Here is a 12,280-nt window from a genome sequence, read left to right as displayed (position 1 = left end):
GACCACGCACCCTTCATGCTTCTCTTGCTGGGCTAGGAAAGCAGCCATAGTTCTGGGTGGGCCCCCCAGAGAGAAAAGATGGGGCCATGGAGATGGAGGTGCGAAGAAGGCAGGGACCAAGAGGCGTGGATGGTCGAGCAAGGAAGCTACCTGCAGACGCTCCCCCACTTGGGCTTTCCTGGAACAAGGATCCACTTCTAGGGCCCCAGATGGTGCCGAGTGCCAGGCAGGACTTGCACACCCTGGCATGTCTAGTCCAGCCGCCTGAGGTAAGGAAACGTCTTGGTCCCCTCAAAGATACTCCTTTTTCTCCAGGGTGCCGTGCCGTCCGTGCACTCGGCTCTCCTGAGCTGAGATGCAGAATGGCCTAAGTGGGTAGCTCTCAGAGGGCTTTGTAATATTTGGTTACCGGTGCTGGTTTCTCTGCCAATGTGCAGGTTTTGCATCCATACGGAAGCGAGTGGCAGAGACATTCCAGCAACCATGCTCCTCCAGCCTCGATCTCTACAATAAGAAAATGCCCCCAAACCACATTTGGTCCTCTCTCCCTGATCCTTTCCTCCTTCAAGCGTCTTCTTTCTGCCCTTCCCTAAGAAAGTGCCCCCGGTGATGTTGGACTGCAACCCTCGTATCGGGTGGGGGCCTCTCGGCAGCCCTTTTTTCTCCTCACCCTTTGCCCCTCCGCCTCCAACCTCCGCTGTTTAATCCTTATTTCTGAAGAGGCTGGGAGCGCTTTTGTTACCAGCAAATTATCTTATGTCATGAACAGAGAACTGTAGGTCATCCTACATTCTCAAGAAATCTTAAAATTGCATCGCCCAAGCTTGGTGCATGATCAGGCATTGTTCTGAAGTAGAGAGAAGCAACTTGATGTGCTCCAGATGTATCAGGTCACATTTGCCTCTGTCAGTACAGCCAGTCTCAAAGATTATCCTGTGGCCCCAAACATCTGGAGAGCAGCAGATCGCCTCTCGAGCGCCAAGGCCACTTTCTCCTCCCTTCCTGTTTTTGTTACAGACGCGGGGAAGGCGGCCCTGTGCCCTGCCCTGCCGGGGGAAGAGAGGTTCCAGGTGAGGTTCCTCTTAGGATGGCTCGGGCTCACAGGCTGGAAATGATGCCCATCTGGGGGTGGGGGGTCGCAGCACGGACTTCATCCAGCACAGCCCAGCTCAGCTCCACGTGGAACAGCCAGCAAATGGGGAGGTATTAGAAGGAGCAAAGGTACGTTGGCAGCAGCCCCTTCTGGGCATGAAGCTGTAGCTTCAACCCACTCTCAGCTGTTGCTGCTGCCACCAGGAGCTCTCTGAGGGCAGCAGCGTCCAATTCTGGTGCTTCATAAAACAATATAGCAAAAGAAAACGGAAAAATCAGACAAGATACAGACTTCAGATGAAAGTAGTTACTGGAACTTGGTTTTGCTGGAGAGAAGGCCACCGAGAAGGCGAAGAGGTCATTTATCGAGTGCTTGAGAGGGAGGCTGTGAATTTATTTGGAGTCATTGGGGGTGGCATATTAATAATAATAATAATAATAATAATAATAATATAGAAAGCTGTAAGAACACAAGAAACGGTGTCTGCCAGATGGGTAATACAGAGCCACGCGGCTCTTCCGATAGGCAGTTGGTGTGTTGATCAAACCCAGCCTGTGTGGCTTTTGGGATTGTGTGATTGTGTTCATTCAGTAAACCATGTTTCCATTAACTCTGTTAATGTGAACAAAACCATTGTTCTGCCAAGTTCTGGGGCAAAAAGGCACCTTGCTGCTGTGGTGATACCAGATGGAATGAACCGGTGTCAATCCTGCTGGGTGCCGATTCTATCGAGACCAAACATTAGAGGTTTGCGAACAGGCTAACGTGTTCAGAAACCCCACGCTGAAACGGTAATGAATAATCAAGCAGTGCAGCTCACTAAACAATACTTGAGGGTAAGGGCACCCAAAGGCTATCCGATAAGGCGTTCCGTAGTTACGGCGAACAGTTTGCCCGCGGACCCAGCGTTCTTAAGCCCGGACGTCTCAATGCTTCCGTTGATGAGGAATTTACTGAAGCCTGGAGAAAGGAGTTCGGCTAGAGATGGAGAAAGCAGAAAAATATGTTGAATTCCCTGGCTTGAAATGGGGAGAGGAGGAATCCCCTCTCCTGGCCCTGCTGTGCTGCGCTGGCTTGGGTGGCCGCTCGGGGGTGATGGGTGCTGGCGGCTTTGGGGTACCACAAAGGGGAGACAGGAGGGGAGGAAACGTTTCTTGACTGGCTGAACCCTTTCCTGGAAGACAAAAATAAAAAATTAAACACAACACACAGCTCTTGCTTCAGGGTTTGGGGAAACTGTTGATCTGATGTTAGGCAGAGGACGGAAAGGAATTGCCTGTTTTTCCTCCTTGGGCTAGAGCAGGGTTCCGCAACCTTGGCGACTTGAAGAGGCGTGGACTTCAACTCCCAGAATTCCCCAGCCAGCCATTCTGGGATTTGAAGTCCACGCCTCTTCAAGTCGCCAAGGTTGCGGAACCCCAGGCTCGAGGGAGAGGACCACAGAGGAGGTTCCTGGGGGGAATCTGCTTCTTCGGGGCCAGGCTCCCCTTGTAAGGCCCCTCGCCCTGCCCCATAGGGTTCTCCTGCTGCAGCCGTCCCACGCTCATCACTTTAAGATGGGTGGGCTCCGACTCCCAGAATTCCCCTGCCAGCTGGTGGTCGAAGCCCACCCATCTTACAGTTGACCAGCCTGAGAAAGCCTGCTCGGGGCGCTCCCCCGGAGCGTTCTGGGGTCGCGGCTGGCACGAACGCGGGGCAGCCCTGGTTTGGGGAGGGGGAGCAAACCAGGGAACCGGGACTCTGAATCCCAGGCCTCCATTCCGGCCAAATGCTTGCCAGCTGCCCGCCCACCCTGGCCTCCCACCGCGACCGGGCGTGCTTCAGGGGTGCGACAGGCTCTCCCCAGATCCCGAGAACCAGGGAGGCCTCCTTGGAAACCCGTTCGTGCACGCATAGCTCCCCTTGGCTGCAGACGGCAGGAGCCTCTGGCCTTCGCTGCCCTGCAGAAAGGGAGGATTCAGCCAGAACACGCGTTCACTTCCCCGCCTGGGTTCGCAAGACGCTTGAACCGCACGCAAGAGAATCCCTGCGCGCTCAGGCGAGGCGCTTCTCCTCCCCGCCGCCGGGGGCGCGCCAAGGCCCGCGGGGGAGACGCTCCTTCCGGGCGCCGCCTCCGCTCGCTGGGCGCATGCGCAGCGCTGCCAGCCAGCCGAGTGCGCGGCTTTGCGGCAGTCGAGACAAAGGCAGCCCCGCGGGAGCGCCGGGGGGGCGGGCGCGGCCAGGTACCGCAAAGGGGGGCGCGCGGGGGGCCGGGCGGTCGCCTTGGGGGGCGCAGGGGACGGGGGGCCGCCGCGCGGTTTTGGGGGTCGCCGCCGCCGCCCGCGTCGGGATCGCCAGCGAGCTACCTTCGGCAACCTGGCGCCCTCGGGGAAGCGTCTTGCTTCCTCCCAGCATTCTCAGCGGCGGGCAGGGCATTCTGGGGGCGGGTGTCCAGCCGCCTCACGCCCGGGTCGCGCCGGCGCAAGGAGGCCGTTCGGTAACGTGTGGCCGGAGTCCCCGCTCCCTCCCCCGGGGACCCTTGGGGTCCGCGCGCAGGGCCCCGCGGCGGCGCGCGCGCGGCCCGGCCGGAGGCAGCTCGGGGCCCGGGCCTGGGCGGGCGGGGCGGCGGATTCCTCGCAAGGCCGCCGCCCGCGGGCTGCTCCCAGGCTCCGGGGAAGGCGGAGGGGCCCTTCCGCGAAGCCGCGAGGGCCCCGCGCCGGGCCGGGCTCCCTCGGCGCGGGGGCAGGAACCTGGGCCGCCGCGGCCCCGCCGCTCCCGGAAGTGCGCGTCGGAGAGGGCGCGCCGGGCGCGGGGCCGGCGCGGCTGCGCTCCTGCCTCGGAGGGGCCCGGGGGGCTCGGCGGCGCGCTCGCGTCTGGCGCCGGCAGTCTCGGCCTGGCGCGGAGGCCCAGCTCGCCTGCGCCGCCCTCCCGCAGCCGGGGGCCGCCCGGGCCGCCCTCCAGCTGCTGGCCGGGGGTGCTCCCGGCATTCCTGCCCGGGGCAGGGGGTGAGCTGGAAGACCCCCCAGGCCCCGCCCGCGTCCCGTCCATCGTCTGGGGACGCTCCCTGAGAACTGATTGCGCGTAGAGTAGAGCTCGGGGGTCCCGTCAGAGCTCGGGGGCTTTTAACAATGCGCCTGTGGTGATTATGGAACAAACAACTTAACCACCGTGCGAGGGGACGCTTGTGCAGTTCTGTAAAAACATCACTCTGTTTATTATGGTTTTTATACCCTGCCTTTTTTCTTTTACAAACAGCTCAAAGGTCTAAGTCTCCCCCTGCTGTGCCCTCTCCCCTCCCCTCAGCCTTTTTTCACAATCTCCTCCAGTGGCAGGTTAGTCTCAGACAGGAAGAGGTATGTATTGCTTATTCATTGGATTTATATCCTGCGTTTCCCAGCACTCCTCCAGTTTTTCCCTACAGTAACCCTCTAAGGTAGGCTGGGTGAGCGCTGAGTGCGTTTCCAGGGCTGAGGCTGGAGTTGAACCTGGATCTCCCCGGGCCACTCCAGCGCCTAAGCAGAGCACTTTCAACAGCTCTCTTGGTCCCTTGCCATTGGCTGTGCAGTAATGGGTGGCCGATGGGAGTCGTAGCCCCCAAACCCTTGGGAGCACCCCGTTGCCTGCTCTGGTTGAGATCAGGTGATTGGGCTAGGTGTGCTTTCTGAGTGAGGGGGATTAGAAACCTGACGTGTGGTTTATGTGGCCACACTGGTAGTGTGTCAGATCAGTGCCTTTTCTAATGTTGCCTGAATGTTACCAACCAAATGCCTAGCCATTTGGACTAGAAACTTTTTCTAAATAATATGAACTGGAAACCAGGGGCCGGGGTTGGATACTTAAGCTCCTTGAGCAGAACATAGATAGCTAAGCCTTAGCAGTGGGTGACAAGTGGGATACAAGAGAGAGATCCATGCGTGGAGTGGCTGACGAGTCCCTATAAAGAATTCTATAGGATTCTGTAAAGAATCCCACAAAACTTTTCTCTTCCTTGCTTATCTTATCCATTTTCCATGGGGAATAAGTTGTTTTCTTTTATTCTTTGTCGGGGGAGGATGTTGTGGGACTATACGAGTAGTGTAGCTGAGCTTTGCAATTCCTGAAATGATGACTGTGTGAACTTGGAGGAGGAGAACTCTGTGTAAATTCCTCTTTCCCTCTAGCCTGTAAAACAAGCTGTGGAGTGCAAGGCCTTGGAGTCTGCCGCTCTCCTCTGTCTTGACAGACTTCAGCCCTGCGTGTGATGGGGAAATGAAGGTCTGGAGTTCGGAAGCATCTGCCGGGTCAGCCATGGCTGCAGGTGAAGCCAAGGATGCTGGGATGGACTCCCACAGTGCCCAGTTGCTCCATCTGGAGCAGAGGATGGTGGCAGCTGAACAGAAGTGGATGGGCTGCGAGAAGGCAGTGATGGAAATGGGGAGCCAGCTGGAGAGCAAGCTGGCTGTGTTAGGGGCCATCTTGGAGGAGAACAGCCTGTTGCAGAGGCGGCTGGAGAACCTAGAGAGCCTGCTGAAGAACCGGAACTTCTGGATCCTGCGCTTCCCTCCAGGATTTAAAGGAGAAATTCCTAAGGTAAGTGTCCCACTGGAGTAGCCTGGTCCAGAGAAGAGCAAGGGCTCTATAGGAATGGCTTGGGAGGAGGCTACAAAGTGTGCCTGGAGTGTAAATGAACTTTATTGTACAGCAACCATCTGCAAAGCTTAGCCCTGCCATGTTTTCACTGAGCCTTCCGTCTCAGTCAAGATTCCTAGGTTGCACCTGAGAAATAAATTCTATGGAATTCACTTAGGACCATGGTTTATCTCCCCAAGATTACAATTAGTAGCCATGGTTTCTGTGTGCTAACCATATTTAATCACAATTTGCTCTGATTTGGACAAGACAAACTGGCTAGTTGAAAACAGGAAGGTGCTTTGTGGATGGGCCAGAAGAGGAAAAAGAAGATGACTGGTGGAGGTATTGACTACGGTTCACTGTTACATCTAAGAGCAAGCTGCTTGTTTAAAAACAGATAACTTTGCAAGCTTGTTACCTTTTTAGAACTGGAGAGAATATTAGCATTTTACTCCAGATCTAGTATAAAAATACAGGTGAAGGGAAGTGGGGTTGACACGATGGAACAAACGCAGTGATTTTGCAGCATTCTTGCTATTCAGGTGCCAGTGACCTTCAGTGATGTTTCAGTCCATTTCAATGAACAGGAATGGAGGAACCTAGAAGAATGGCAGAGAGAGCTTTATAGAACTGTCATGAGAAGCAACTACGAGATGCTGGTCTCCCTGGGTAAGGGATCTACTTTGATCTCCTGCTTGATGACTTTTAAGCGTGTCTGTACGTTGACTGTGTAACCCTCTGTGCAAGTTGCCCCAAGTGGGTTTGTCTCCTAACAACCCATCTCCTTTCCTACGGTAGATTATGCCATTTCGAAGCCTAATATCCTATCTGAGATGGGGCAAGGGGAGAAAATGTGCACGGAGGACTCAGAAGCCTTGGAGGATAGGGAAATACCTAAGGAACCCAGCTGTGCAGGTATGTTAATGGTTGCTGACAGATGAAGCTTTCCCATTTATGAATCCCTTTTTCCAGTTTATGGCTGAATTTGTTGGCGTGTGCAGATGGGAAAAGAAAGAGCAATTTGTGCCTTTTCCTGGCCTGCAGTTTTGCTGCTTCCGTATATCACTGCCTGAACGTCTTGCATTTTACTTCATTCTTGACCATTCTTGCTTTCCCACCCCAACAAACTATGGATTTAGATATGGTGGTGCACATGCATTAAAAAGGCAGGAGATACAATAAAAGTAAATGTCCCTTGATCAGGAAAACACCCTCTGCATCTCATGGAACGGACGGCCACAAAATCTTACACTGTAGCACGTTTGTTAAAGATGTTTCGGTTGCATTATGCTAATACAACAATCCCGTGACAATATTATGAGCAGCCTGAGATCCAATGGATTTGGAGCTATGGTCAGCTGGTTGCCTTTTTATGTACTGTCTTGTTAATAAGTATTAAGGGCCACCGGAACAGCAATTTCCCAGTGGACAGTTCCTACTTAAGCCCATTAATTTGGAAACAGTGTTCTGAAGAGACGGGGTTCTTTTTGAAGCGATGCTCCTGTATAGAGATTGTTCATCCCATGGCTGAAGCTCCTCAGCCTTTGGCTGGATCCTCCATTTACTTTCACTTGGACAGGAACTAGCATGGGCTTGAAAAATCCCATTCAAATCTCCTCTTAAGCATTGGGGAAGCCCTGACCGAGGAGCTAAAAGTTGTTTCCTTCTCCATGTGTGCAGGTTCCCCGGTTGATGTGGCAGATGCTTCTTCCGGAGATGGAGAAGTTGAGGAAGAAGCTAATCTGTTTGTTGATGTGGCAGATGCTTCTTCTGGGGATGGAGAAGCCGAGGAGGAAACTAATCTGTTTGTTGACGTCGCAGATGCTTCTTCTGGAGATGGAGAAGCCGAGGAAGAAACTAATCTGTTTGTTGATCAAGAGAATTGCTATGAAATGAGCTTCATTGATAGCTCTGGCCTTGGTGAGTTTTGTTCCTCAATATTTGCCTGCAGAGCCTCAGCCATTGGCCCACATCCTTTTGCAGTGTGGTGTAATAAATTGTACGTGAATGCAGACATCCACTTACGATGTGGCAATTTTACCTGATCCCCCATCCCCAAAGCTGGTAATTTGTACTGATGTATTGACCTGCCAGGTGGGAAAGACCATAGTTAAACTCTGGAATTTGCTGCTATCAGATAGGGTGATAGCCACCAATTTAGTTTTAAAAGTAGACCGAAGAAAGTAATGGAGGATCCGATTATTGACAGCTGCCCGCAATCACAGGCGTCGTATTTTTGGGAGCAGCGGTGGAAGAAGGGTGTCATTCTTCTGTCTCTGCTTGCTACGCTTGGGAAATAGCTCTTAGTTTGATCCAGTCTTTAAGTCCTTGTGTTGCTGCATCTCCTTTGTTTCCTTGGATTTCTGATCCGATGGAAGAATAACATTTTCTTTCTTGCTCGGCATGATGTTTTTATCAAGCAATTATTTGTCATTATTTAAACATATTTGGTCTTTACCCGTTTGTTTGCCACTCAAGATCTGCTCTTAGTCCTGCATTTAGGTCAGGACCTTTCTGGAGGAATGGCTTTATGCAGATCTATTTTTTCCTAAGCATTTAGACCAAACTGCAGTGGAGGCAGCCCTTTTTGGATCTTGAGGTAGGAAATCTAATTTGATCCCAGAATATCACAGAAATAAGCTTTATGCACACTGGTGCTACGTAAACTGTAAGTTATAACAAATAAAAGGTATTGTAGTTTGATTCCCAGTTGAAAACATTTGGAAAACTCTTTATTCCACAAAGAATATCAGATTGTTCGTCATGATATTAAGGAAGAAAAAGAAGAACTGCATATTAAGGAAGAGCCATGGTCTCCTGGAAGCCCCGGCAGTGATGAATGTGAGTGAAATAACAAGGCAGAAATTCTTGGTATTCCTGGGAACCTAAATCATGTAGTGGATGGAATATTCCAGGAATTAGAATGGTTGTACTTCATTACTGGCTGATATTCTCTTATGTGATTACTTTTATATGGATTTAGCATTTTCTCAATAGTGTTCTGGTTTAAAGATGGGGAGTGGGAGGACGAGGAATGTCCTGAAAATGGATGCTTTGGCATCTCAGACAATTTAAATTGTGGCAGGGAGGGAGTGGAGCCTACAAGCATTTCAAATTACTTTTGTTTCCGCGGAGAGAGGTCATGGACAACTCTGCCTGCTGGGCTGGGGGCAGGGGAGGTGAAGGAGACCAAGGGAGGGGGCAAGAGAACCTTTCTGATTTGCACCTCTTGGGCACAGATCCACCCGTTCCAGTCTCCATTAAGCAAGAAGAGGAGTTATGTGTTGAAGATCAGGAGGGTTTGGATTCGCTTGGTGAGTGCTGGGTAATAATGACAAAGTACAGCAATTATTTAGCATAACCAGGCGTTTCCTAAAATTGAAGGAGCGTTTAATCCCTAATGATGTAGGGAATGAATTCCACATGATAGGTATAACATTATTTTTTTATTACATAGCTCTTTGAAAAATGTTATTAAGCCCACAAATACAGGTAGTCCTCGGGTTACAGCCTCTCGTTCAACGACTGTTCAAAGTTACAACAGCGCTGAATGAGCGGTACTTATGATGGATTCTTGAAGTTCTGGACATCGCAGCACTCCTGTGGTCACGTGATTGTGATTTGGGCGCTCTGCAACTGACTTGCCCTTACAACCGTTGCAGCATCCTGCGGTCACATGATCACCATTTGCAACCTTTGCTGCTGGCTTCCCACAAGGAAAGTCATTGAGGAAGCTGGCAGGGAGGTTGCAAGTCGCTCCTGTAAGTCACTCCCGCCACTTTTTCTCTCAAGCAGCACTGCTGCGGAGTAGGATCTCCTACTCTGTAGCACCCGACTCACATTCTGTAGCATGCGCCCACCCACAACCCCCCCCCCGCTCACCTGTCTGCGCTCCATAGCTCCTGCCTGCAACCCCCACCAACCTGCCCCCACTGTGCTCCCTAGCACCTGTAGTGAAATGTGGAAAAGACCTTGGGAAACTGGGCAGAGATGTTGCCAAGGGAATGGTCAGATAAGAGACAGCATAGCCTGTAGCTGGATGAGTGGGCGGGGCAAGAGGCTCAGAAGGGACCCTCCCTAGTTTCTTGGGCGATAAAGGAGACAGTGGGGAGAATTGTACTTTCAGACTTGCAAGATTGCTGTCAGCCTTGGGGGGTAAACCAGATAGGAATCACAACCAGGTGAGCTAATTCTACTTCATTATAATGCTACATTGACAATCTTGCAATGCGGTCAGGTGATGTCACACTTTATGACTGCATTGTTTAGCGATGGAAATTCCAATTGCCCTCGTAACCCGAGGAGTACCTGTAATGTATGCATAGATGTCTTCATTGTAAATCCTATTAGCCTGTTATTTGTCCTGAAGCTAAGGATGTATTGTGGAACGTCTCCTTTGCAGACTTTTGTTTGTAAACTGGAAACTTTTGAACCATGCATAGGGTTTTTTTTTTAAAGAGTGGTTCCTTTTTGCCTCAGCTGGACACACAGTGCTACTCCAGTCTGTAGAAGAAGACGACGAACAGAAGACTCCATCATCATTGATGGCCTGTAGGAATGCTATTCTGCATGATGCCACAGATGATTCTGAGCAGAAAGAAGCATATGCAAAAGGGTGCCTTGTCCAGTGTGGCAGATGCAGTAAGAGCTTTGTGCATGAGGAGACCTTGACTGATCACCAGTATAGCCGCAAGCGAAAATTCCAGTGCACAGAATGCAACAGGAGCTTTGCTTTCCAGGGACAGCTGTCCCAGCACTTGCTAATACACGCACCTGGGACGCAGTTCCATTGTACTGAATGTAATCTGTGTTTTTCAAGCCAAAAGGCTCTTAGTGTGCACGAGCGTGTTCATGCAGTGGATTGGCCACTGCACTGTTCTGCATGCAACAGGACATTTATGGACACAGCAGCATTTGACCAGCACCAGCTGTCTCACGCACCAGGCCAGGTTTGCCGGTGTGTGGAGTGCAGTGTTTACTTTACTGATCCAGCAGCTTTGGCAGAACACAAGCGAATGCACTCGGAAGACTGGCCTTTCCGGTGTGCTCAGTGCGACCGAACTTTTGTGCACCAGGGCTTACTGTTGGAACACCTTCAGAATCACAGCAGAACAAGGAGTCGCCGCTGCCATATCTGTGGCTCATGGCTTTCCTACAAGGGAATGCTGAAGCATACTGGGGCTCAGTTGTATCACTGCAAGAAGTGTAATACTTCTTGCCAAGTTCAGGGGTCTGACTCATTGACTATGAGCTTTAAAAATAAAAATAAGCCAGGCAAAGCTAGTTCTTAGCCCCCCCCCCCCGCCCCTTAGGATATATCCCCAGTATGAAAAGGTCAGATACAAAGATTATTTTTGTGGATTCCTGTTCTTTAAGGTGTAACAGGGCAGTTAAGAAAAGTATGCACTTGGGATATATGGTGATAGCATGGAAGTCCCCTTAGCAATGAACAGTCTTTTCCATGATTAGGCAACTCTGGATTGGTCCAGAAAGGATTTTGCTGTGGAATGAGATAACCTCCTGCTCCTATTAGCAGTGGAATATAGAGTATGCCTCTTTAACTTCTTTCCTGCAGTCTCCTCTCCCCTACCCCAGTACACCCAAATTTTATTTTTCTTGTGATCAGGTTGGCAGTTTCCTTCCTTTGACCGTTGAATTAGTGTTGGAAATTGCTACCTCTTGCATTGTGTGATGGCTGCTTTGCTATCTGTACAATAGGTTTGCTTCTTTTTAGGCATGCAATAAGAGAGGAGCTTGTGGCAACTGGACTGCTACTATTGCCATCAAACCCAGTTATCCAACTCACCTTTTTGTTTTCACTTTTTAGCCCCCCCCCTTCATAAAGGATCCACATCTGTTGTCTGTTGTGACCTTCTCATGATAGCTTACCATAGTAACAGGAGAAAGAATATTCTGAAAAGTTTCATAATGGTCAGGTAGTAAATGGTGGGTTGAAAAACATTCTTTCCAGGCTAAGAACTAATTGCAAGCTAAATCTGGACATATAATCTCTGAAGCATTTTCTGATTTTGCTATCATACATTTATAAATACTCAGTACTCTTCCTATGCTATATTTTAGCTTTCCTTGGTCTGAGCTTTTCCATGTGTGTTAGACAACAGCAAAGTGGGCTGGATGTATGTGATGTAATCCAACATATCCTAAGGATTTCAGGTTGGAGAAGGTGGCTTTATTTTTTTACTCCACGTCAGGAAGAATATATTAGCGTTCTCACTTCTGGAGTTATTATATTTTTGTTCTTGAAGCAGTCACTAAGAGGTTTCAGTTCATCATATGCTAAACGATTATCCTGTGTGCTTATTCCCTCATGATTTCCTTGGCTCTTAATCCATTAATTCTCCTAAAGGCTGTTCCTCATTTGTGAAATATACCCAACTGTACTTTTTCCAGGGTGATGGTAGGCTGGTTGATTTGGCTGAAGAAGCGGCTTTATAGTAAGGCAGAAATCAATTAACTTGCCTCCATCAAGTACTTCATTGCTTTTGTGAGTGTTTTAATATTTGCTTCATTAAATGGTTACTTCACTACAAATTCTGAACTTGGATTTTGTAGCATTTTTACCTATCTTCCCGATTT

The 12,280-nt window shown here is 50.3% G+C and overlaps 1 protein-coding gene across 3 annotated transcripts; it reads left to right on the top strand.

Moving 5' to 3' along the window:
* The first annotated feature begins 3,201 nt into the window (after nt 1-3,201).
* Nucleotides 3,202-12,242, top strand: LOC103048556 (uncharacterized). Of its 3 annotated transcripts, none has more exons than XM_088150173.1 (9): nt 3,202-3,315; nt 4,328-4,404; nt 5,233-5,641; nt 6,226-6,352; nt 6,482-6,598; nt 7,364-7,603; nt 8,429-8,524; nt 8,923-8,997; nt 10,163-12,242. In XM_088150173.1, the coding sequence occupies exons 3-9, from the start codon at nt 5,321-5,323 to the stop codon at nt 10,972-10,974; spliced, it is 1,788 nt and encodes a 595-aa protein (XP_088006299.1). In that variant the 5' UTR covers nt 3,202-3,315; nt 4,328-4,404; nt 5,233-5,320; the 3' UTR covers nt 10,975-12,242. The 3 variants fall into 3 exon arrangements, with proteins under 3 accessions (XP_088006299.1, XP_088006297.1, XP_088006298.1); XM_088150171.1 differs by having other exon boundaries at nt 4,328-4,425; XM_088150172.1 differs by lacking the exon at nt 3,202-3,315 and adding an exon at nt 3,407-3,569 and having other exon boundaries at nt 4,328-4,425.
* Nucleotides 12,243-12,280: the final 38 nt, after the last annotated feature.

The sequence above is a fragment of the Python bivittatus genome, unplaced genomic scaffold (assembly GCF_059951505.1).
Source record: "Python bivittatus isolate LINGU-HERP-01145 unplaced genomic scaffold, Pbiv_v1 ctg000610_np1212, whole genome shotgun sequence".
Taxonomy (NCBI): domain Eukaryota; kingdom Metazoa; phylum Chordata; class Lepidosauria; order Squamata; family Pythonidae; genus Python; species Python bivittatus.
This window is presented reverse-complemented; position numbering and strand designations above follow the sequence as displayed.